The following is a 24,663-nucleotide window of genomic DNA, read 5'->3' on the forward strand; positions in this document are numbered from 1 at the left end:
CCCCTCCCCCAGCCCGTCCCCCCCAGCCCCTGCCTCCTCCCCCACCCCATCCTACCTTCTGTCTCTAGGAATCTGACGACTCCAAGCAGCTCATACAAGTGGAGTCATACAGGATCCGTCCTTTGTGTCTGGCTGATTTCCCTGACCATGATGCCTTGTGGGTCCAGCCATGTTGTAGCAGGTGTCAGAACGACCTTCCTTTTTAAGGCTGAATAGCATTCCACTGATTGGATGGACCACATTTTCTTTATCCATTCATTCATTGGTGGACACTTGGGTTGCTTCTACCTTTTGACTACTGTGAATAATGCTGCTGTGAACATGGACATGCAGATTTCTTAGAGACCCTGCTTCCAGTTCTTTTGGGCATGTACCCAGGTGTGGGATTGCCGGGTCCTACGGTAATTGTTTAAATTTTTGAGGAACCACCGTGCGGTTTTCCATAGACGCTGCACCATTTTACATTCCCTGATGGGCTTGTTTTGTTTTGTTTTGTTTTGTTAATAAATTGATTTATTTATTTTGGTTTTGGCTGCGTTGGGTCCTCATTGCTGCGCGCGGGCTTTCTCTAGTTGCGGCGAGCGGGGGATGCTCTTCGTTGCGGTGCGTGGGCTTCTCATGGCAGTGGCTTCTCTTGTTGCGGAGCACGGGCTCTAGGCACACAGGCTCAGTAGTTGTGGCGCGTGGGCTTAGTTGCTCCGAGGCATGTGGGATCTTCCCGGACCAGGGCTTGAACCCGTGACCCCTGCGTTGGCAGGCGGACTCTCAACCACTGCACCACCAGGGGAGGATAAGCTTGTTTTAACTGGAGAATTCTGGGCCCTCCCTGGAGCCTCTGAAGGCAGGCAAATATGCGGCATCGAACCTGGCTGGGCCTCGCGAGCCTCTGGAGGAGCTATACAGAGCCCAGTGCCACCCCCTCCTGACTGCAGCTCTGACTGGGACTATGCATTTTTGCAGCCCCCAGGGCTGGGGGGAGTGGGGACCCCTCCAGGTCTGGTGTCCACTGCTCTAGATTAGACTAAAGCACTGGGCCATCAAGTAGCAAGGGATACTGAGGAAGTTCACCCGCCCGAGGACAGGAGCTGAATCAGGCAAACCCCGGTCCCTGCCACCTCCAGGAATCTAGGCTTGTGTTTCCCTGGGTTCTCAAATCCTCCTTGAATGGACTCTGATTCGTGGGGACTTCCAATGCCCAGCGTCTGTGCATCTGTCTTTCTGCTGGCCTCACATGGTCCTCTGGGTCTGGACCAGGCTCTGGATAGGAAGCACCCTTTGGCCTTGCTGGCGGCTCCCGTGGGTCCCTGAGGCGGCCCCGGTGCCCTGGTCACAGCACAGCAGGGGCAGCCCCGTGTGGGAGGAGGTGGGAGTGTGTCGCTGGGCGGTGGTTGACCCTTTTCTGCTGTTATTGTTTTTGCCCAAAGCTGTTCTCTGCAAGAGCCACTTGGCGTGTGCACAGATTGTACCAGGAACAAGGCGGGGAAGGAACGGAGCTGGGGCGGGGGGACTGAGCTGTCCCTTTAAATCTGTTTTCTCTGTTTTCTTTCCTTCTTTTATCCCATCCTCCTCCCGCCACTAGCATAAGCGGTGGAGCTGTGAGGGCCCAGGAGCTGCAGTGACGGTGCCTCTGAAATATTAATGAGGCTGTTCTCTGCCTGGGCTCCTTCCCCCCCGGGCTCCCTCCCTCCCTCCCTGGCTGAATGCGGGGCCTCTGTCCTTGGAGCCCTCATTTCCCCTGCCGGGTGGTCGCCAGGTGCGTGGAGCAGAGGGGAGGGGGCGGGGCCGGCAGGAGGGAGAGGGCCTGGTGGGGGAGGGGCGGCGTGGGACATCAAGGGGTAAAGGGGTAGGCGGCCACCGTCCTCACCTGCCTGGGATCATTGGGATCTAAGGGGCAGGGTGAGGGCAGGGCACCCACTCCTCGCTCCCCTGCAGGCTCCCCGGCCCCAAGCCCGTCTGAGGGTGCCTGGAGGCCACCAGCCTGTGGGGCGTCCTGCTCTTCCCCTCGGGGTCCCTGGGGCCTGGCCCGGTCTCCAGGTGCCCAGAGGTGGAGAGAGGGGCCTCTGCTGCTGGGTCTGCCGGGAGGGCCCACGGCGGCGGGCATCAGGCGGCATCCTGGGCCCTGGGACACTGCCTCAGATGGACTCACATGGACTCGGGACTCGACTTCAGGGGGCTCTGCTCCCTTCTCGCCTCGGAGCGTGCTGCCCTGGGCCGGTTGTACTCGCAGCGGGGGAGTGTTCTCGTCACCAGCTTACTGACAGGAGGGCTGAGGGCCCGGAGGCTGCTGGCTGGTGCCACCAGCCAGGATCCATCCGCCCCAGGGAGGTGGCGGTGCCAGCGGCAGATGCCCGGTCACCAGTGTGGGGACAGATTCCACTCGGCCCCCAGCAACCGCAGACTGGGGTCAGACAGCGGCTGCCATGGGACCGTGTCTCCACCGCTGTGAACGGCGGGGAATTCTAATGCGTTGTGACCTGTGACTTGGGGGGCCGGCAGGTGGGATTCGCGTCCCCCATCCCTTGTCTCCCCCGTGAAGGCGCCGGGTAGAGCGCAGGACCGGCTGCTGGGGAAGCAGAAGGGCTTTCTGTCCGGGCAGCCAAGGGGCTGAGCTGCCAGGAGTGGCCTGACTCTCTCCTCAGGGACCTGGAAGGCGAGGCCAGGAGGCCTGAGGTGGAGAGAAGGCGTCTCCTTGCCCTCACAGGGTGTCTGTGAGGGTGCAGTGAGGGAAGCCTCTGGATCAGCATCCCACGAAAGGGGAGCTTGGGAGCACAAGTGCCCCCATCTCCTCCAGGAAGCTCCTAGCCGTCCAGGGCCTGGAGGGCAGGGCCAAGGAGGCGAAGTGGGGGACCCGGGCAGATTAAGTCGGAGGTGCTGGGAGAGCCCCCCGAGCCCGGTCCGCGGTGGCCAGGGAGGGCCGGCGCAGGGCGGAGAGGGCTCCTGGGTTTCTGCTTGGGTGGACCTGAGTCACGGGGCCCGGGCAAGAGGCATCAAAATGTCCAGGCCTGCAGCTGAGCTGTCGCCTGCCGTGCCTGGCGCCCCCCTGGGTAGCAGCCCGTTGAAAGTCACGGAGCCGTGGGGAGGCGGGCCGGGGAGCCCGCAGCGGGTCTGCTCCTGCCACCCACCAGTGCAGGCCGGTTTGGGCCAGGATGGAGCAAAAGCCAGAAGGTCCGAGTCCCCCTCTGTGGAGGTTTGCAACTCAATTAAGCCCATTAAGGTTTGAGAGATGAAAGAGTACAGAAATGGTATGTTCTCTGCCCTTTCGGTGCCTACAAGCCGTTCTAGGCAGCCAGCCCAGGCCGGAAAGTCTCTGTCAGGCCTGCAGCACTGATAGGCCCAGTCGCTTCTGTTCTTGGCCATTTCGGTGGTGGCTGCTGTCCTTATTCAGCCGGAGGGAGGCCGTCGCCCAGGCTCACGGAGAACCCAGGGAAACAAGAGTTTATGCTGTTTGGCCTCTCCAGTGGCCACCGGTCACTCAAGACAGACCCTGCTTTTACCGATGCCCCCCGTACCCGCTGGCCTGTGGAGCTCATGAGGAGGAAGGTTAGCAGGAGCTCGGTCTCCGGCTTCCGGGGCCCCGAGCCGGGGGTCCTGGCGTCCCCGCCTGTCTTCCCAAGGCTCCCGGCTCCTCCTGGGCCGCCCGGGCCCCCGCCCACTCACTCCTCCAGGACCCTGGCCCCGCCCCCCCCCGGGCTGACCATGCAGTAGACTTCTTGCCGAATCAATTGCCATGTGTCTCTCAGAGCTGATGGCCCGACTGCGGGAAAGACCCGCTCGCAGGCCGTTGCCGTGCCAAGCGGAGCGAGACAGAACCCGCCGCGGGATTCTGGGCCCAGCAGCGGTCGGCTTTGGCGGAGACTTTCCGGGGAACGGTCCGCTTGAACTGCTGCTCAGATTCTGCAGGGGCCGCTGGGGGAGAGGGGACAGAGAGGCGTGGCGGCCAGGCTGTGTGCTGTGGCAGGGCCAGCAGAGCTGCGGGCGCGTGCGGACAGACCAGCGTGGGGGCATTGCTGAACAGCCAGCGCAGGACGGGAGCCGGGGGGGTCCTTTGAAGGAACGTGGCCTTTTGCCCGACGGGCCAGGGGAGGACTGAAACACGCGCTCGGCTCTCCGGAGGCCAGCGCAGCTTGGAGGCAGAGAGGGCGACGGCGCCTGAACCGGGCAATGCGGTGACCAGCCACCCGACTGGAGGGAGGCCTGTGGGGTGCTAGTCGGCACGTGGGGCCTGGCGGGGGCCGAGGCAGAGAGAGCGGGCTGCGGCGCGGGCAGGCCGTCGGGGAGACTGAGGCACGGAGCAACGGCACGGCCAGCCACGGGGCTGCGGCGAGGGCAGGAGGCCGGGCCTCGACTCCCCGCCCGGTCCCCTTACCGCGAGTCACCTTGGGCCCAGTTGGCCACAGGGGTGACAGCACACCAGTTAGGAGCGGCTCAAGGCCCCGGCGTGGCTCGGTCTGGGCCGCGGCTGTTGCCTAATGGAGGGCAGGGCCACACTGGGGGACAGGAGCAGAGAGCCGGAGGGGGAAGACGAAGCCGCCCCCGGGTGAGCCCCGGTGGTCGGGGCGGGGGAGATGCTGTGCCGCCCGCCTGCAGGGTGCCCCTGGAAGGGTGCGACCTCCCCTGCGATGAGCCGCTGGCTCACCCCCTGGAAGCCACCAGTGTCATGTGGGCGGGGCGGGGCGCCTTTCAACCGGGTCTTCACCGAGCGGGTGTAGAGGCCAAAAGGATAGAAGGAACAAATTGTTCATCTGGCTTCCCTTTTAGAGAGAAGTGCTGGAGAGGCCCTGGTAGCTCCGTGGGTCGACTTTACAAGGTCTTGGAATGCAGGCCGGTGGCCTGCCCGCCAAGGGCATCAGAGCCCCGGGTGAGCGCTGGCCACTCCCCTCAGCCAGGGCTGGGGACTCTGCTCAGGGACAAGTGACTCACATATTTGCTGGATGCCCCCCACCCTACCGGAACGCACAGCGCCCGTTGGTCAAAGCCAAAGCGGAGCCTCCGCAGATGAACTCGGCCCCGCCCTCCCCTCCAGCAACCAACAGCCTAGGGGGCTGGGGAGACAGAGCCCAACCCCGCCAGTTTCACCCCGCGTGCTACCTTCCGCGAATGGCGAGACAGGGGCGCGGAGCTCAGGGCAGAGAAAGGAGGGGAAGGAAGCCGCGGGGGGCGGGGGGGGTGGTGGTGGGGAAAGCCGGCCCGGGGCGTCTGGAGAGGGCTGGGGAGCTCGGGTGAGTCGAAAGCTGCCATCACGGCCTGCAGCGCCTCCTGAAACAGCCTGCAGTCAGAAGCAGGACACCCAGGCGTCCCTGTGGCTCCGCCACTTCACCCGGCCAAGCCTCAGTTTCCCGAGCTGACAGATGGCAGAGGATTCCTGCTGTGCCCACCTGGGTGGGCAGGTGCGTTCACAGAGCACCCCGGAAGGAGCCTGCCCTCCCCTGGCCTCCCGGAAGCCTGGCTTCCTTCAAGTCCCCTGAGCTCCGGTCGTGCCCCCGGGGTCCCTGCCCCCAGCCCTCCTGCAGCCCCCTCCGTCGTCTCCCGGATCCCATGGGATCCGCCCCCTTCCTGGTATCAGAACACTCTTCCCTCCCCGCGCCCCCCCCCCCGGCCCCCAACCCAAACTGCGCCCGCATTGCTCTGGAGCTGTTACCTCCCTCTCTCTCACCAGCGGGAACTGCTAGGCACCCATCTCCCGGCCAGAGAGTGCGGGGGCCCGTTCGGGCCTGCCCACCCCTCTGTGCGCAGCAGAGATGGCCAGCACGGGCATACAGTAGATGCTCAGTAAAGACTGGTCAGATGGTGAACAGCAGGGACAGGGGGTGGGGAGAGGCGTGGGAGCCGGAGGGGACGGTGCAGTCGTGTGGCTGCCATCTTGTTCCCACATCCTCCGGCAATGAAGGCTGCTCCGTGCAGAAAGTGTCTAGAGAGTTAACACCTAGGTGGCCAAACTTTTAAAACCTGGCTCACCTTGGATGGCCATTTGCTGAGGTGCCTCTCTGTCTCCCAGACCTCTCTGGCGAGACTGCCTTAAGCACGTGAGATTTTTCTTGACAGCGTGAGGCCAGTGTCCAGAGGAACTGAGGCCTCCACCATGTTCCGAGACCCCCTGAGGCCTGGGGGCATGGGGGAGTGGGCCTTGCTCCCCAGAGACCTTGGTCTCATCCCCTGAGGACTGTGGCACGTCCATGCTCCTGGCGTCCGCTGGCCTCACAGAGAGGTAAGGGCTCTCCTGAGAGCGGAGGCCACGAGGCTCCGGGTTACTGTGTTTCCATGGGCGGTTCTAGATCAAAACCCTGGATTGGTGGCCGAGTTCTGCTTCCAAGAGGACCCTCCTGAGCCGGGAGCTTCCCCAAAGGTGAGGGATCGGGCCCAGCTGAGCCTCACTGCCAGGAGGCTTCTTTGCTGGTGAGAAGGCCAAGGCCACGTGCGCTGAGACTGATTCAGTCCGCGGAGCTTAGTGCACGGCCTTGGGGGATGCCGGCACGCACGCTCAGGCCACAAGCCGGGAATGAGAGGTGGGGAAGGACCAGCAGGGAAGCCAGGGGCCCGAGGAGGGGCGGCCCGGCGGGCGCCCGTGGTCCACGCCACCAGACCCTGCGAAGGCGGCGGGCGGGGCAGCCGGGGTGCCGAGGTTCCTCAGGCAGGTGGGGTGGTGGCGGCGGGGTGTGGGATGGCAGCCCCACGATGCCCTGCAGAGGAGGAAGGCAGTGCGGCCCGGGGGCTGGCTGGCTGCTGCTAACCTGGGGAGACCCCGGCTCCTTACTTTGCCATCTGGAGGGCAGAGGGGTGTGGAGGGGAGTGGGCGGCTCTGTGCCGACGGAGAAGTCACCAGTGACCTGCGGCTGCTTTCCGCTTTCTCCTCCACCCTCCCCTTCCGCTCTCTTCCTCTCCCCTCCTTTTACCCTCCCCACCGCACCCCCCTTCCTTCCTTGCCCCCGACCCCAGGTCCCCTCAAGGCGGCAGAAACACCCTGCACGCTAAGCCTTGACCTAGCGCCCAGCTGGCTGTGTCCATGGCTTGGCCTGCTCCCCGGGCCTGAAACCTTGAGCCGCAGAGGCCGCGCCAGAAGACCACTGCCCCCAGGGATTTATAGCATGCCGGCTGCACCGGGCGAGTCTTAATCAGGCAAGCAGACGAGTGGAGCTCGAGGTTGGGCACAGGCACAGATAACCTAACCGCGCCAGGGCAAGACCAGCCACTATTCAATCCTGACACGTCGCCCCTGCTTCGGTGTGGGCTCCCAGCTGCACCGGGGGGCAGTGAGAGCCTCCGCGTCCCAGGTTGGCTAGGCTGGCGGCGGCAGGTCCCCACCAGGAGCCTCTGACGCTGCCTGCTTCCCCACGCAGCGAGCTTACGGTGGCAGGACATGGGGGTGAGCTGGCAGGTGGGCCCGGCCTGGGAGGGCAATTCTGCATTCCGTGAGTCGTGGCTCAGACCGAGTGCAGATTTGCAGAGAACACGTTCCAGGAGGGTGGACCTTGGTTTTGTCTCAACCGAGCCCCGGGCTTCTTCTCACCTCCTTCTCCCCAGGTGTCTGGGCGCGGCCACCTCCCCCTGCCGCCGCCTCGCCGCACCTCACCCAGGCGCTGGGACCTTGGAGGACGCCCTCCCCTCCCGCGCCACAGGCAGGATGGGGGACGTGGCCAACAGTTCCATCGAGTTCCACCCCAAACCCCAGCAGCAGCGGGAGGCCCCCCATGCAGGGGGCTTTGGGTGCACGCTGGCCGAGCTGCGCTCCCTCATGGAGCTCCGAGGGGCCGAGGCGCTGCAGAAAGTCCAGGAAACCTACGGGGATGTGGGCGGGCTCTGCAGGAGGCTGAAGACCTCACCCACGGAGGGTAAGTCTGCCAGCAGAGCCCTGGCCCGGGCGGCGTGTGCGCCGGGGATACAGGGCCCCGCACCGCCCCTCAGTCCTCCCTGCAGCCGTTCTCTAGCCCCGGGGGCCGGCCCCGCCCAGGGCTGGGTGGGCTTGCAGCAGCTCCCCAGAGGCACTCCTGACCACGACCACGACCAGGATCGTGCCTGTGCGCTCCTATTTCCCCCTGAGCGGGACATGCTCTGTGTGGGGCAACCCAACCCCCTGCACCTGTGCGTCCGTAATCAGCAGCTCCCGCTTGCATCATCTCTTCTTTGGATTAAATAGAAATGGAACGACAGAGGAGAGGAAGGGAGAAGCCGGCACCGAGTCGCACATGCTGGCGGGATGGGCCCCAAACTGAAACCCCAGCAGCTCTTCCAAGAGACGAGCGGGACAGCCCCTGACCGAGCGCCCCCGGTTTCCCCCTACGCTCGGCCCGCTGTGCAGTTAAGGGGGGCAGGAAGAGGAGGAAAGGCGTAGGGGTCGGTCCTCTGGGGAGGGGCTTGGGGTGGGGGCCAGGTAGAGTGCTGAGCGGAGGTGGCGCCAGCGCAGGCCGTCCTGAAGAGGTCCAAATCTGAGACGGTATATCTCTGAGATCTGCTGCAGGGAGCCTCTAGGGAGCCTGGGGTGTGTCCTCTAGAAGGTTCTAGGGGTGGAGGCCTGATTGCCACCTTGGTCCCCCCCCCCTGCCCTTTGGCCCTTTTCCCCTGCTCCAGAGCAGGCGTCTGCCCTGCCCTGCACCAGCCTTCCCCAGTCCTGCCCGCTGGGTGTGCTGGGAGGCCGGGACCCCCGGGAGCCAGGCTTGGCCCCAGTTCCCCGAGGCCGGAGCATTTCCGGCCCAGCTGCCGCTTCCCCGGCAGGGCTGCTGATGTCAGGCCTGCTCCCGGCCAGTGCCGGTTGATCGCATCAGCTCCTGTCTCGGCTATCACACCTTTGTCCACCCAGGGCCCTGGCCGTCACCCTTGCCTCCCGCTCCCTGGCTCCGTCTGTGTGCAGGTGACACCTGGGCTGGAACAGGGAGTGGAGATGCCTCCTGCCCCCGCCCCCCCCCCCCCCGCGGGGGGGGGGGCCCTGGGCAACGCGGGGCGGCCCCTGTTTCCTGGCAACGACGTAGATGACCAGCTGAAGAGGATCTTCCGATATTCTTCCATCTGGCTTCACCTCAAGCCCTCTGGGAGGGGATCTGGAAGCCCCTGGAGCTCAGAGTGCAGGCAGGGAGGGCGGCGGTGGGCTGGGCTAGGCCTAGGGGTGCCTCAGGGCTTCTCCTGAGGGCGGAGGGTGGTGGACGCCCTGGTTGTCACGGGGCAGGTGCCCGCCGCCAGCTGGAGAGCGTGCAGCCTGTAGGCAAGGAGGGCTCCCTCCTCCAACTGAGAGCCAAATCCTTAGGCTGAAGGAGCCGAAAGGAGCAGGGCTGGAACAGGGAGTGGAGATCCCTCCTGCCCGCGCCCCCCCCCCCCCCGCAGGGGAGGTGGGCCTGAGGCTGGGCGAGGGGGCGCCCGCGCGGCCAGGTCAGGAGCTCTGAGGAGCCGCCCGGGTCTCTCCCGCTTTGTGCTCTAAGGGGACCCAGCCTGGCGTGGGTGTGTGATCGGGGCAGATGGCTTGGTTCAGGGCCAGGGGAGCTCTCTCCTGCTCTCCTCCTTGCCCAGCCCCTCCCCCCAGCCCCCGGACTCGGGGCCGGGGCGGGGGGTGGGGGGGGTGGTGGGGGAGGCCGGGGTAGAGGGCCATTTAGCCACAAGGGCTCTGGCCTCTCCCAGATAAAAGGAAGCAGATGGGCTTCGGCTGGCAGCTCTTTCCCCTGCCTGTCAGGCCTTGTTAAATATTTAAAATGTCAAGGCCCCTGGGAACGTGCCCGATTCTGCCACAGAGGCTCTGGCGCTCGCCCGGTGCCTGTGGAGGGGCGGGCGTAAAGAAGGGCGGGACCCCAGCCTGGCCTGGTCTGCATCCCGAAGAATGAGCGGTTCGAGGGCCGCCCTCCCGTCTCCGACCCCGGCAGCCCTCGAGGCTGGACGTTCCCACTCCTGCTCAGCCACAGTGACCTGAGCCGGGGGGAGGGGCGACTTAGCTGAGCCCCTGGCCCCACGCACACCCCCTGGCAAGGCGGGCAGACTCTGGGGTGCCGGCTGGCAGACTGGTGCTTCGGGGAGGGTGAGGAGACCAGGGCGGTGCGTGCTGTACTGGAGGAGGGGACTTGCTCTTCTCCTGACAACAAGCCTTTTCAGCTATCCAAGAGGATCCCAGAAGCCAGGGAGCCTGGGTCTTGGGCCGGGCTGGGGAGACCTGGGCCCCGGCCCTTGCCCCGTTTGGCCTCCACCGGCACTCATGGAAAGGAGAGGGCAGATTAGCCGAGAGCTGCCCCATGTGGTCCTAATCCAATTCTGATGGCATCTGGCCTCCGCTCTGGGCAGGGTGCCCATCTGAGTCCATGCCAACTGCCGGCCACTGCCCCTGCACCCAGGACCTGGGCCACCTCAGGGGCCCTGCTGGACCAGCGCGTGCTCAGAACCAGAGGGGCCGCAGCTGCCTTCGGTCACCCCAGCAAGCGCTCCGGCAACAGCAGCTCTCCGGACCCCTGAGCCCACAGGAAGGCCAAGGCCCCGGGCTGGTCTAGAGCAAGGCAGAGAGGAGCGTTGCTGCCGCACCAAGGGCAAACCAAGGCCAAGGCACAGGCTGAGGGAGGGAGGGAGGGAGGGAGGGAGGGAGGGAGGGAGCTCCTGGGGAAGGGGCCCCGAGGGCCCAGCTTCCTGTGGGGACCAGCTGGGCATAGGGGGCAGGGCAGGCAGGATGCAGATTCCTGAGGCGTGACGAGGACCCATGGGCTCTCTAGGGGGTGCGGGGGCCTCTGTCGTCCTCGGGGCCTCCAGATCAGTGCCCTTTCCCAGGGCGGGGGTAGTGGAGACCCTGGGTGTCTGGGAGATTCAGGGTTCGAGGACCTTCCTGGTAATAACCCCACTTTTCACATCTCCTGTAGGTCAAGGGAGTGGGACATGGGCCCTCAGCTGGGTCCCCAGCCCTTAGGAGCTGAGGTCCTGAGCTTCTCCCAGACGCCCAACTGGGAGGCCACAGCCTCCAGAAACTTGAGCCATGGCGGGGCCCAGGCACAGTGGGGCGGGGGAGAAGGGCAGAGACAGCTGTGGCTCCTGCTGGGTGGGGCGGACAGTGCGCGGTCATGGCCTAGCTCGGGAGACGCGCCAAGGCGGGTGCGTCTGGGGGCTTTTGCTCTTGTCAGTCCTTCCACCCCGAGGGGCCCCCCTCCCCCACTCCCCGGGGCCCCCCTCCCCCTCCCCATCCCCAGAAGCCACCTTTCCCTGTCCAGCACACACCGGCCCTCCTTCCTTCCAACCCCTTTGCACCACACTCAGCACTTTCTTGTTCTCAAGTCATCCGGGACCGGGTCTCGTGTGGCTTTCCAAGCCGGCAGGGGGCACCCCAAGGGCTGGCACCCGGGCCCTTCTGGTTGCCCACCCCCCTGCCCCGCCCCTCCCCGCCAGAGGCCTGGAGAGTGGCAGCTACTCAGGTCTGGGAACTGCAAGCCACTGTCTGTCCACGAGGTGTCAGTGTGGGACCAGGCACTTGGGGGCAGAGAAGCCAGAAAGGCTTGCGGGGGTGGGGGTGGGGGGCCCGTGGATGGGCCTGGAAGGAAGCAGAGTCCCAAGGGCTGAGGGAAGATGGCCAAGTGGATGCCCGGCCTTCGGAGGCAGTGGCCTGGATGCCAGTCCCACATGGAAGCTTCCGGTACCTTCAGGAATGGGCCTGAGGAGGCTCATGCTCTAGAAGCAGAGACCCAGCGGCCTTGGTGCAGGCCTGGGTGGGAAGTGGGTCGTCCCAAGAACGAGAAGTCAGGGCCCAGCTTCCAAAAGCTGGGGCGGGCCCCTTTGTGGGTGTTGATTCTGAGCCGCTGCGTAAACCGGCCACCCTCCCTCCCTCCCTCCTAGCCTACGCAGCTTGTCGGGGATGCAGAGGGGACTGTGGTTCCTAGACCTCCGCAGGCGCATCAGGAGGCTGGTCCACCCTTCCCTGTGGTCGGGCTCCAAGTTGTCGCGTGGTCGTGGTCGCGCTCCCGCCTACACGCCCCCAGGGTTTGCAGAAGGGCTCCAGGTGCCAGGCCAGTACGGTTCCCGCTTTCTGGGAGCTTTCAGTCTAGAGGGAAAGACAGGCGCGGAGAAAGGCGCGGGGGGTGCAGGGCTGGCCTCTCCCATCCTCTCCCTGTGTGCCTCTGTTCCACGCCCCCACACTGCGCAGGCCTGGCCGACAACACCAGTGACTTGGAGAAGCGCAGGCAGATCTACGGGCAGAACTTCATCCCTCCCAAGCAGCCCAAGACCTTCCTGCAGCTGGTATGGGAGGCCCTGCAGGATGTGACCCTCATCATCCTGGAGGTGGCCGCCATCGTATCCCTGGGCCTCTCGTTCTATGCGCCACCCGGAGAGGAGAGCGAAGGTGAGGGGCCGGGCTGGGAAGGGCGGTGAAGGGGGACCTGGTAGACGGGGGCGGACGCGGGCGGCAGCGCGGAGGTGCTGGCAGGAGGGGAGGCATGGGACCTGAGGTGACGGAGGGAGGAGGCTGCTGGCGGAGGGACTTCTCTGCCACCCCTGCCCTTCCCTTCTGTCCTCGGGCCCAGCGTGCGGGAGTGTGTCGGCTGGGGCGGAAGATGAAGGGGAGGCCGAGGCGGGCTGGATTGAGGGGGCCGCCATCCTGCTGTCTGTCATCTGCGTGGTCTTGGTCACGGCCTTCAACGACTGGAGCAAGGAGAAGCAGTTCCGGGGCCTGCAGAGCCGCATCGAGCAGGAGCAAAGGTTCACCGTCATCCGGAACGGGCAGCTCCTCCAGGCCCCCGTGGCCGCGCTCGTGGTAGGGGACATCGCCCAGATCAAGTATGGTGAGCGCGCCCGTCGCCACCCGTGCTGCGAAGGAGCTCAGCCCCCATGCCAGGGCCGGGCTGGAGCGGAGGACCGCGCCCCCGCCCCCAGCGCAGGCCCTCTCCGGGGGCGGGGGGCGCATGGGGTGGGAGGCTGGAGGCGGGGGGCTCGGGCAGGACGCCCTGCGAAGACGGGGAGTAGAGTCAGCGGCTTCCGCGCCCCAGGAGCAGGCTGTCCTCACAGCCTGTCGAGGGCCTCCCCAGCACGGCAGGGCGCTCCTGTGGGCCCCCTTCCTGGAAGCTGGATGACAGGGCTCGGAGTGGGTGGGTGCCCCCCCAGAAAGCAGGACACCAAAGGAAGAGGGCCGCACACCTGACAGGGCCTCCTCTGGGGGAGATGGGAGGCGGCATGGAGGAAGGCCTCCTGGACGCATGCTCTGTGGTTCTGGCCGCCTGGCCGGCCTTAGGAGACCTGCTGCCCGCCGATGGCGTGCTCATCCAGGGCAATGACCTCAAGATCGATGAGAGCTCCCTGACGGGCGAGTCGGACCACGTGCGCAAGTCGGCAGACAAAGACCCCATGCTGCTGTCAGGTGAGCCCAGCGGGGCCAGAGGCCCTGCTCCTGGAGTGCCCCCCACCCAGCGGTGCAGATCTCTGTCTCAGTCTCTGTGTGTTGCTGTGCCAGGCACTCATGTCATGGAAGGTTCTGGAAGAATGGTGGTGACCGCCGTTGGTGTGAACTCCCAGACAGGCATCATCTTTACCTTGCTTGGGGCTGGTGGAGAGGAGGAGGAGAAAAAGGATAAGAAAGGTAAGGCGACAGTGCCCTGCAGTGCCCAGTGCCGCCAGGCCGCTGGCCCCCCGTATGTAGCCACGCTCTCTTCCGCGCCTGCCTGGTGACGGCCCCTTGCTGGCCCAGTCCCTGGCTCTGGCACTGGGGAGAATCAGCTCTCAGGGGGTGGGAGGCCATACACTGTCTCCTGATTCCTTTTGGAGGCCCCTCTTCTGGGGTCTTTGCCCCAGAGCCAGCAGGTTGGGGGCCCCCCAGTTTTGTGTGAGGCAGTCTCCCTCGGACGGCTCTTCCCCTAAGGCTTTGGGGGCGTGTGTGCCAGGGTTGGGGGAGTGCCCTGCCTGGGTGGGAATGGGGTTGGAGGGACAGGGACCAGCCACCCGGACTTGGGGGTGTTCAGCCCACACGGTGAGGCACTGAGGGCCCCAGGCCAACGTGGCAGCTAGGGAAACACAGGCCACGCAGCCAAAGGTGGAGGGCTCCCAAGCAGAAAGGACTAGACACCCCAAAGGACATCCAGGGCCAGAGGAAGCTGAGATGGGGCCAGGGCCGTCACCCTAAGGGAAAGCAGTGTCGAGGGACAGATGTCTTCTGAGGGCCCGGCTCGATATTCACCCTGGCCTCCCTGGCACACGGCTACCCAGCTGCCTCCTCTTGCCAGCGTCCCGAGCCCCAGGCATGGCTGGTGCCCCCTGTGCTCCTCAGAACAGGGTTTACGAAGCTCTGGAGCTCCGCCAGCATCCCCGCCCCCCGCCCCCATCCCAGTCAGGACCCCGGTCCCTTCCACGGCTCCGACCTCCATCTGCTCACAACTCACCCTGCTCTGCCCTGGGTCTCCCCTCAGGCCACTCCCGCCGTCAAACCAGGTGAGGAATGACGTTTTCTAGGTGTGCACCCCACCCCTGAGTGAAGCCACCTGGGCCCGCTAGAAGTACAAAGACACGCACGAGTACGGAGAGACCGTGTGCCAGAAGCCTGCAGCCAGGGCCCTGGGGACAGGGCGTGCGGGCCACCAGCTCCACCTCAGTCAGTCAAGGCTGCTGGGCCCGGAGTAACGTGGGGACAGGTCAGCGTAAGGAAAGACGCACTAGTGTCCCCAGACCTGGGCATGTGAGGGAGGAAGTGGATGCTCCTGGAGGCGTGAGGGAGGAAATGGACGAGCCGCTGTTGCCTAGGAGCCGCCCCCGGCCCCGTGTCCCAGCAGCCTGGGCCTGGCTTCCCTCCCTGGACTCCTCCCTGCTTCTGGTCCACCAGGCCCACCCCTCACAGCCAGTGGGCACCGGCGGACCTCCGGCCACCTTGGCCACACTAGGCCCCCCTCCCCGCAGGGCTCAGCCCGGTGTCTCGCCACAGGAGGGCGAGTGGGTGGGTAGGCGGACCCCGGGCCTCCTCTGGGCCGCACTGGAGTCCTTGGTGGCCGCTTGGCAGGACGCCTCTTCCACGTTCCTTCCAGGCTCTTCCCCGCCCGCTGGGTCCCTTAAATGTCGCCGTCCTTCAGGGCTCGGTCCTAGGCCCCTTCTCTTCGACCTTGACAAGACCCCTCCAGGCGCCCCCCGGGCCTCCCCCAGCCCCGGTTCCTCGCCCCCGCTTGCTGTGCCACTTAAGAGTCAGAGGGGACACCAGCAGCAGCTGCTTCCTGGGGGAGGGGAGCCTGAGGGGGCCCTGCAGGGGAAGCAGAGATGGCCGGGCTCCGGGGAGGGGGCAGCGGCCCCCACGACCCCTCGCCTCCCCCACGTCTCCGCCCAAGGCCCTGGCGGCTGCAGAGACTGGAAGGCGGCACGTCGCCCTCAGCACCCCCCCCCAACGCCCCCCGCCACCTCTCGATCCGGCCGGTGGGCTCAGTGCTGCCGCCACCCGTTTCTGGCCTTCTGGCGATGGCCGGGCTCCGGGGAGGGGGCAGCGGCCCCCACGACCCCTCGCCTCCCCCACGTCTCCGCCCAAGGCCCTGGCGGCTGCAGAGACTGGAAGGCGGCACGTCGCCCTCAGCACCCCCCCCCAACGCCCCCCGCCACCTCTCGATCCGGCCGGTGGGCTCAGTGCTGCCGCCGCCCGTTTCTGGCGTCCTTCCCTTCTTTGGGCTGTGCCCTCTTGCCCCTCGCCCTCCCCTCCCTCAGCTCCTGCCCCTTCTCAGGCCAGGCCCAGCCCTCGCCTTCCCATCGTGCCCATCTGCAACCTCCCTGTCCTCCAGAAGGTGCCCACGGCCCCAGGGCCACACCCCCCCACCGTGCTGTATTGTCACCCACCGTGTGTCTACAGGCGTCTCCCCTGCCCCGCCCCAGAAGTCTCCTTCACCTCTGAATGCCCCACAGGGCCCAGCTGACACCCCACTGGGGCTGGGAGGGGACCTCTCCCCCCTCCCAGGGAGCCTCAGACCAGCCCCCACTGCCTGGGAGCCACCTGGCCTCCGGCCGCGTCCCCGGGTCCCCAGTGGCCTGAGCTGCTGGGCGGGGGCTGACAAGCCGGCCCACTAGCCCCTCCTGTCCCAGGCCGGTGGTCTCTGGATCCAGGGCAGTGTGTGGGTGTGGCCTGCAGAGAGCTCTTCGGGCTGCTGCCCTGGGGCAGGTGAGGCAGGAGAGCTGGGGGGCGGAGCCTGACCCCCAGCTCAGAGCCCGTCTCGTCCGCTGCCGGCTCTCCTGGGCCCTCCCAGAGTCGCGGTCCTTCCCGGCCCCAGAAACCAGAGGCGCAGGCAGCACCGTTTACCTTGGCCGGGGAAGCTGCTCACGGGCCCGGCCCCTAGCACCCAGCCGTGGGCTTTGTGGCGGCAGAGCACACCCGCGAAGGAGCCCCGGCACAGCTCCGCCTGGGGCGCGGCCCACCTGGTACCCCTGCTGCTCCCTCCGCGCTGTGGGCGCCCCGAGGCTAGCCGACTCCGCGTCGCGTCGCGCTCCTTTATCCTCTAAAGCCGTGCAGCACAGAAAGCTGACCTCTAGGCCGCCAGGGCTTAGGAACCGTCTAGGTCAACCCCCTCACACTGGTTCTGGGGGGAACACCCATCCCGACCGGGGGGCCCTGTTTGAGGCAGCAGAGCTGGGACCCGACACCTGGCAGCTCTCATTACCCGCGGTGGCGGCCCTGCCAGAAACCTCCCACTGCGGGTTCTCTGGAGGGCTGGAGACCAGGCCCTCTCCCCCCGCCCGCCCCCTCTCACCGCACTCGCTGGCTGCACGGTCTGTGCCCCCGCTGTCCTGTGTGCGCGCGCGTGTGCCAAGGCCACGGGGGTGTTCTCAAGTCTCCGTGTCTGTCGTTCCTCTCCCGTTGTAGGCAAGCAGCAGGATGGGGCGATGGAGAGTAGCCAGACCAAAGGTAATGCGCGCCCTGCTCTCAGGATGGGTGGCGGAGGGTGCGGCGCAGGGTGGGGGGCCGCCCGCCTCGGTGGCCGGAGCAGCACCTGGAGGCCAGGTGAGTGGGGCGGGGCGGCTGGTCTGCAGACCCCGCCGGAAGTGCGCAAATATGGCCCGTGAGCCAGCATCCTGGTGAGGAAACTGAGGCGCCAGAGGGGTGACTCGCCCAAGACTTAATCGGGCCCGTGGCTTTCCCGGTTCAGCTGCCTTTCTGCTGAGCCTCTGAGGCCTGCTCCCCTTTCCGCCAGAACGCCTGGCGGGCGCCGACACTCTGCAGCCGGGGTGAAGGGTGGTGGGTGCTGGGAATCCAAAGATGGATAAAGTATGGTCCTGGCCCTCGGGAAGGCCACGATCCGCAGCCGTGAACCCAGGGGCAATACTCCAGCGCAGTGTGGGAGCCAGGAGCGCAGGCAGACGACTGGAGTTCAGAGGCCGGCTGGGGTTGGGATGGCATTTGGGACGGGAGGACAGTCCAATGGCCAGGGCCCCGGGCAGGGACAGAGAGTGGCAGTCGGTGGGGTAGAGGCTAGAGTGGCCCAGTGGGGTGGGACCCTGAGTGTCGCTGAGGCTGTGGCCCGAGGCCGTGGAAAGAAGAGGCCACCGGTGAGGGGTCTCAGGCAGCCAAGGGGAGAAGGGATGGCGGGGGGAGACGGGGAAAGAGGGAGCGGCTGGCGCTGCACGGTGGCAGGAGGCATGCAGAGGCACTGAGAGCCCCACTGGGTGGGGGCAAGGACGAGTGGCAGGGTTGGGTGCCCCCTCCGGGTGGGGCACGGATGAGATCACACGGGGCAGTGTGGGAGGCGGTGGACGGGCCGGGGGCGGGTGTGGGACAGGGGACACAGCACCACCACGTTAGGGTCCACCAAGGGGGCTGTGAGCGGGCTGCCGGTTCCAGAGAGGAGGCGGAGAGGCATCTAGGGGAGAGGAGCGAAGGCCCCATGGCGAGAGGAAGGTGCAAGGCTTGCCCGCCGGCAGCCGGGGAGCAGGCTGAGGGCTGCGCACGTGCTGAGCTGGGGCCCCGACGGGAGTCCAGGCGTCCACCGGAGGGGTGTCCACCTGAGGGCTGGCAGGGGAGACAGCCTGAGCGGGGAGCGGGGGAGGAGAGCGCGGAGATTCCTGGGCCTCCCTGAGGGGCGTGGGAACATGGCTAAGACAGCAGTGGGCAAGAGTCAGCTCTGGGCTCTGGAACATTCCATGGGCCCCAGGCCTCTGCTTTCAGGTATTGACATTTGGGGCGTTACAAGACTGGCCACGCTGTCTGTGTGCCCAAGTTACCAGTGCTTGTGTCTGTCCTCCCTTCCCCTGCGAGGCCCCAAGAGGTGCCTGGGGGAGGAGGGAGAGGACAGAGCCCCCTGCTTCCTCTCGGCTGGTGTGGCATATCTTTCTCCGTGAGAGCCCCTCGTAGCCGTCACCCCAGCCGCCAGGCCCTAACCTTGGCTGCGGGTTTCTTCTGTGTGCAGCTAAGAAGCAGGATGGGGCGGTTGCCATGGAAATGCAGCCCCTGAAGAGCGCAGAAGGGGGGGAGATGGAGGAGCGGGAAAAGAAGAAAGCCAACGTGCCCAAGAAGGAGAAGTCGGTCCTTCAGGGAAAGCTCACCAAACTGGCTGTGCAGATCGGGAAAGCAGGTGGGGGCAGCCGAGGGGGCGGCCCAGGGGCCACCGACGGGCAGGGAAAGGGATGTGACCTGGGCTGTGGGCCAGGCAGCGAGGGCGCGGGCTAGGAGCAGGTGACGGCCTTCAGGGCCTGGTCCCGCCCCTCTGGCAAGCGTGGACTGCAAAACTCCTTCAGGCCAGGGACAAGGAGCGCCTCCCCCGACTCGGGGTCAGGGGAGTGCGGCTGCGGCGTCCCTTACCTCTTCCCTCCTGCTCTCTCCCTCCCTCACCGCTGCCGGCCACCCTTCCTGCCTCCACCCTCTGTGGCCTCTGGGGCGGCGGGGCAGGGCTGGTGATGTCTGCCGTCACCGCCATCATCCTGGTCCTCTACTTTGTGATCGAGACCTTCGTGGTGGATGGCCGGGCGTGGCTGGCGGAGTGCACACCCGTCTACGTGCAGTACTTCGTCAAGTTCTTCATCATCGGTGTCACCGTGCTGGTTGTGGCTGTCCCAGAGGGCCTGCCTCTTGCCGTCACCATCTCCTTAGCTTACTCCGTCAAGGTAATAAAAATAAACACAACCCGAATAAGAATTCCGTGATACCAGGGTACAGACCCAGAACTTGGGGCGCAAAGCCGTTAAGCAACTTGGACGAAGCAAGGACTGGATGAAGCTTGGGATTTTGCTCAGGGGAAGAACGGGAGGCCGAGCAGGGACGCGGGGCTGGACCCGCACATCCTTGCCCACCTGGCTTCCTGGGCAGGGGGTGTGTGACGAGCTCTAGCATCTGCAGGATGTGGGCAGGGTCGCCGAGGGGCCAGGGAGTTGAGGTGGGGGCAGGGGAGAGGGGGACCCCTGGGAGACAGTGGGCAGGGCAGAGACCGGGGTGGGCAGGAGAGCCACAGGGCCTGCAGGTGACCCGAGAGCGGGCTCTGGGCAGCAGGGAGGCTCCAGCTGAGCTCCGGGGAGAGTGGCCACCCAGAGTCCTTACGTCTCACAGGCCCGCTGCCTCGGTTTGACCGCCACCCCGCTGCCATCTGAGCTGCACGCCTGCTGCCCGAGGTCCCGGGCTGTCAGTGCCGCGAGGAAAGCCGGTGGGCGGAGCAGAATCATACATGCCGTTGTGCTGATGACCTCCTGCTCCCCCAGCCCGCGAGGGCAGCTGGCCACCCAAGCTCCTTCTGTGCCCTTTACAGAAAATGATGAGGGACAACAACCTGGTCCGCCACCTGGACGCCTGTGAGACCATGGGCAACGCCACGGCCATCTGCTCGGACAAGACGGGCACGCTCACCACCAACCGCATGACCGTGGTGCAGTCCTACCTCGGGGACACCCACTATAAAGAGGTTCCAGCCCCCAGCGCCCTGACCCCCAAGATCCTCGACCTCCTGGTCCACGCCATCTCCATCAACAGTGCCTACACCACCAAGATACTAGTGAGCTGGGAGCAAGGGCAGGCCAAGGCGGGGGTAGGAGGAGGGGAGGGAGCCTGGCCCGGCTATGGCATGGGCTGTCACCGGGGGCTTGCTAGGCTCTCTTCAGGACTCTCGAGCCGAGCCACAATCGTTTCTGGGGTGCTGGTCTCCCTCCTCGTCCCCGGACCCTGGGCGGGGCCTGCAGGTTCTGGAAGCCCTTCCCAGCCCAGTGAATCGTGGAAAACCTGCCCATCTGGTCCATACTGGAGGCCCTGAAAGACGTGGCGGCCGAGGCTGGGCTGGGGCCCGGGGACAGTAAGGAGGGTGGCCTTCGGCCTCCAGGGCCATGCTGGCTCTCCTCACCTCGCAGCCTCCAGAGAAGGAGGGCGCCCTCCCGCGCCAAGTGGGCAACAAGACGGAGTGCGCTCTGTTGGGCTTTGTCCTGGACCTGAAGCAGGACTTCCAGCCCGTGCGGGAGCAGATTCCTGAAGATAAGCTTTACAAAGTGTACACCTTCAACTCGGTCCGCAAGTCCATGAGCACAGTCATACGCACGCCCGACGGCGGCTTCCGCCTCTTCAGCAAGGGCGCCTCGGAGATCCTGCTGAAAAGGTGAGTGGGCATGAGGGCGCAGCCTGGGGCCGGGGCCAGCTAAAGCGCGTGGCCTTTCTGGCTGTATTAGTGCGGTGAAGTAGACATAGCATAAAGTTGGCCCTTTTAATCACCTTAAAGCGGACAGCTGAGTGGCATTAAGTGCGTTCGCACCACCACCCAATCCCAGAACGCGTTCATCACCCCAAAGGAAGCCCTGTGCCCATTACACAAGCACTCCCATCCCCCTCCCCCTAGCCCCTGGCAGCCACTCATCCGCTTTCTGGCTCTGTGGATTTACCTATTCTGGACATTTCATATAAATGGAATCATATAGTATGTGGCCCTTTGCACCTGGCTTCTCTCACTGAGCGTAGTGTTTTTAAGGTTCATCCAAGTTGTAGTCTATAGCAGTGCTTCATTCCTTTTTATGGCTGAATGATACTCCATTGCTCAGGGAGACCACATTCTGCTTATCCAGTCATCCATCGACAGACACGTGGGCTGTTTCCACCTTTGGCTACCGTCAATCATGCTGCCGTGAATGGTCATGTACGAGTTTCTGCTTGAACGCGTGTTTTCAATTCTCTTGGGTATATTCCTGGGAGGGAAATTGCCAGGTCATATGGTAATTCCATGTTCCGGTTTTTTTTTGTTTTTTGGTTTTTTTTTTGCGGTACGCGGGCCTCGCACCGCCGTGGCCTCTCTCGTTGCGGAGCACAGGCTCCGGACGCGCAGGCTCAGCGGCCACGGCTCACGGGCCCGGCCGCTCCACGGCACGTGGGATCCTCCCGGACCGGGGCACGAACCCGCGTCCCCTGCATCGGCGGGCGGGCTCTCAACCACTGCGCCACCAGGGAAGCCTGATGTTTCGTTTTTTGACAAAACGCCAAACTGTTTTCCACAGGGGCTGCCCCACTTTGCTTCCGCATTAGCAGTGCGTGAGGGTTCCAGCCTCTCATCCTCACCAACGTGATATTACCTGATTATTATTATTATTGTTGTTGTTGTTGTTATAGCCATCGGGACCTCGTGGTGGTTTTGATCTGCGTTTTGCTGGTGACTAGTGATATTGGCGCCTTTTCCTGTGCTTACTGGCCATTTGTCTGTCTTCTCTGGAGGAATATCTATTCCAGCCCATCTTGGATGTGAATTCTTTGTCATTTGATTGTTGAGCTGTAAGAGCTTCTATACGTTCTGAGTATTAGATTCTTAACACATATCCGATTTTGAAGTATTTTCTCCCATTCTGTGGGCTGCCGTCTTTTCACTCCCTTGATAGATTTTTGCTCACTGTCTTGATTTGTCCTTGGATGCGCAAACGTCTTTCAACTGTGAAGTCCGGTTTATCTCTTCTTCTCTTTTGTCGCTTGTGCGGGGTTCCTTTTAGAGGTGGTGAAAATGTTCTCAGGTTGACTGTGGTGATGGTAGCACAACTGTGAATATACTAAAAGCCATTGCGGGGCTTCCCTGGTGGCGCAGCGGTCGGGAGTCCGCCTGCCGACGCGGGGGACGCGGGTTCGCGCCCCGGTCCGGGAGGATCCCACGTGCCGCGGAGCGGCCGGGCCCGCGAGCCGTGGCCGCCGAGCCTGCGCGTCCGGAGCCTGCGCTCCGCAACGGGAGAGGCCGCGGCGGTGAGAGGCCGGCGTACCGCAAAAAAATAAAATAAAATAAAAATAAAAAAATAAAAGCCATTGCATGGGACATTTTAAGCGGGTGGGTCGTGTGCTGTGTGAATTGTATCTCAACAGAGCTGTTAGGGAAACTGAGGCAGGCGGTGCACAGCTCTGCCTCCACGTGCACCACGCCCCGCACCCGCTCAGCGTTCACACCTCCCCTTGGCCTCGGCCTCTGCAGCGCCCACGCACCCTTCTAAGACTTGGCCTGCTTGCGCCTCAGTGCTCACCCCGGCTTTCTGGGGCCTTCGGGACAGGGTCCCGAGCAGGACCTCCGGCCTCCTCCCCCGGCCTCCACAGCCGGCTTCTTTCCTTCCTCGCCAGTCTGCTCGGGGCCCCCACTTGTCCGCCTGCCATGCCGGCCTCTGCCCCTTCCCGTTCTGCACCTGAACCCTGCCAGCCCTCCCCATCCCAGCCCTTCTGTGATCGCTGCCTTGTCGTGGCCCTGCTCCGTGGCATTCGGTTTTTGCTGATGTCCCACCCCTCTCCCTAAGGCGCAACGGGGCAAGAGTGACAGCCCTTCCAACTCCCATCGAGTCTGTGCGGAGCTGTGGAAACAAAGTACCATCATCCTGGTGGCTTAAAACAACAAAGACCTATTTTCTCCCGGTGCTGGAGGCCAGAAGTCCTCAGTCAAGGTGTGGGTGGGGTCGCCCTGCCCCCAAGGCCTCCACGGGAGGATCCTCCCTTGTCTGTCCCAGCTGCCGGTGGTGGCTGGCCACCCTTGGCCTCCCTCGGTTCGTAGCGCATCTCTCCAACCTCTGCCGCCCTCGTCACACAGCCTTGTCCCTGTGTCTGTGTCCCGACGGGACCGCTTCTCTCTTTGTAAGGACAGCAGGCGTCAGACGGAAGGCCCGCGCTCCTCCACCGTGACCTCGTCGTAACTTTGCGACAACCCTCTTTCCAAATCAGGTCCCACTCTGAGGTTCTGGGCAGAACACGGAGGGGCACACTGTTAGGCCGCGCGCGAGCACAGCGCCTCCCTGCTGGGAGAAGCCCTCTACTGCATCACATGGCGGGCTCAGCGGAGGGCTGGCTGCCCGGCCTCACGGCGCTGGCTCCTCTTGTTCCGTCCGCCCCAGGTGCACCAACATCTTAAACAGCAATGGGGAGCTGCGCAGCTTCCGCCCTCGGGACCGGGACGACATGGTGAAGAAGATCATCGAGCCGATGGCCTGCGATGGGCTCCGCACCATCTGCATCGCCTACCGGGACTTCTCCGCCGCCCAGGAGCCCGACTGGGACGACGAGAACGAGGTCGTGGCCGACCTCACCTGCATAGCCGTTGTGGGCATTGAGGACCCCGTGCGGCCCGAGGTAGCCAGAGCCCCTCTGTGAGCTGCCCGCGTGTCGGGACGGGTGGAGGGGCCACCCTTCTTCGCATCCGGCCTCGGTGGTGAGGCCTTCGGACGTAAATGCAAGGGGGGAGCCGCCCCTTTCTCCTGCCCTCCTGGCCGCCACACCACTCCCTGCCAGACTTTATAGGCAGAACGAATGGCAGCCCGCCACAGTTGGACCAAGTGGGGAGGGTGGGCGATGGCAGAGCCTCGGGGTCCTCCAGGGGCACGGCCGCCACGCCGCAGATCAGACCTTCCCCGGCACACTGGACCCCCACCCTTGTCCTCTTACCCTTGCACCCTTCAGGAGGCTCGGTCCTGCCGTCTGGAAGGCCCCCTCCTGCTTGGCCTCCGCCAGGTAAGAGAGGGCGGCAGTTAGAACCTCGACGGCTGCCAACGCCCGCAGGACTGATGGACCAGAGGGGCTGGTGAGGGAGCGGCAGGAGCCTGGTTCCGAGAACTGGGTAGATGGTGTTTGGGGGGCTGGGGGAGGGGAGGGCAGTTCTCAGTCGAGGGTTTGGTTGGGGCCGAGTGAGGTTCGGGACATCCCCATGGCGATGTCACGTGGTTAGGTCCTGGCCAGAGAGACATTCTCCAGAAGCGTCTTCTCCTGAGTGACGGTCGTGCGCGCAGCCGAGCAGAGGTGGGAGGAGCCTGCGAAGGAGACTCCAAGGAAGGGGCCGGGCAGGGAGGGGAAACTGTGAGGGGCGTGTGGCTGAGACAACTTCACCCAGAGCTTTGCTGAACAGGGAACAGGGCAACAGGGCAGAGGCTGGTCAGGGTGCAGAGAGGAAGAGCAATGGAGACGGTGCTGGTCCTTCAAGATGCGAGACCCCCGAGGGAGAGAGCCTGCCAGGCTGGCCCTGGAGCGGGGTGCCGGCGGCAGCTGCAGGACACCAGGCCCCAGAGAGAGTGTGCAAGGCACGGAGGGTGCAGGTTGTGAGGCAGGGAAGGACGCTCTCTCTCCCAGGGCCTCTCCAGTGGCCCTTCTCCCACCTCGTGTCAGAAGCACGGGCACCTTGATCGGGAGACTATCAGGCACCACAGACCCTCCGTTCAGAGGTCAGGGGTCATCAGCGACAGCGCGTCCCTGAATTCCAAGGATCTAGGGACCATCGTGTGCGGAGAGGGGGCACCCGGAGTTGGCCCCAGGAGGAAGCGGGTGGTGGCAGACGCAAGGGGAGAGACTTCGAGCCAAGGAAGGGCCCAGAGAAG

At 64.9% G+C, this 24,663-nt stretch overlaps 1 protein-coding gene across 3 annotated transcripts in view; it reads left to right on the forward strand.

The window, feature by feature from the left end:
- The first annotated feature begins 6,318 nt into the window (after positions 1-6,318).
- ATP2B3 (ATPase plasma membrane Ca2+ transporting 3) overlaps positions 6,319-24,663 on the forward strand; it is a 43,304-nt gene continuing 24,959 nt past the window's right edge. For all 3 annotated transcript variants that reach the window (XM_024116763.2, XM_055081527.1, XM_055081528.1), the window contains exons 1-12: positions 6,319-6,343; positions 7,519-7,826; positions 12,086-12,283; positions 12,465-12,722; positions 13,169-13,294; positions 13,388-13,513; positions 16,754-16,795; positions 18,294-18,458; positions 18,773-18,987; positions 19,623-19,865; positions 20,215-20,456; positions 23,194-23,428. In XM_024116763.2, coding sequence (XP_023972531.1) covers positions 7,619-7,826; positions 12,086-12,283; positions 12,465-12,722; positions 13,169-13,294; positions 13,388-13,513; positions 16,754-16,795; positions 18,294-18,458; positions 18,773-18,987; positions 19,623-19,865; positions 20,215-20,456; positions 23,194-23,428 — 2,058 coding nt within the window. In that variant the 5' untranslated portion in view covers positions 6,319-6,343; positions 7,519-7,618. The remainder of the gene's footprint in view (positions 6,344-7,518; positions 7,827-12,085; positions 12,284-12,464; positions 12,723-13,168; positions 13,295-13,387; positions 13,514-16,753; positions 16,796-18,293; positions 18,459-18,772; positions 18,988-19,622; positions 19,866-20,214; positions 20,457-23,193; positions 23,429-24,663) is intronic.

Source organism: Physeter macrocephalus, chromosome 21 (assembly GCF_002837175.3).
Source record: "Physeter macrocephalus isolate SW-GA chromosome 21, ASM283717v5, whole genome shotgun sequence".
In the NCBI taxonomy this organism is placed as follows: domain Eukaryota; kingdom Metazoa; phylum Chordata; class Mammalia; order Artiodactyla; family Physeteridae; genus Physeter; species Physeter macrocephalus.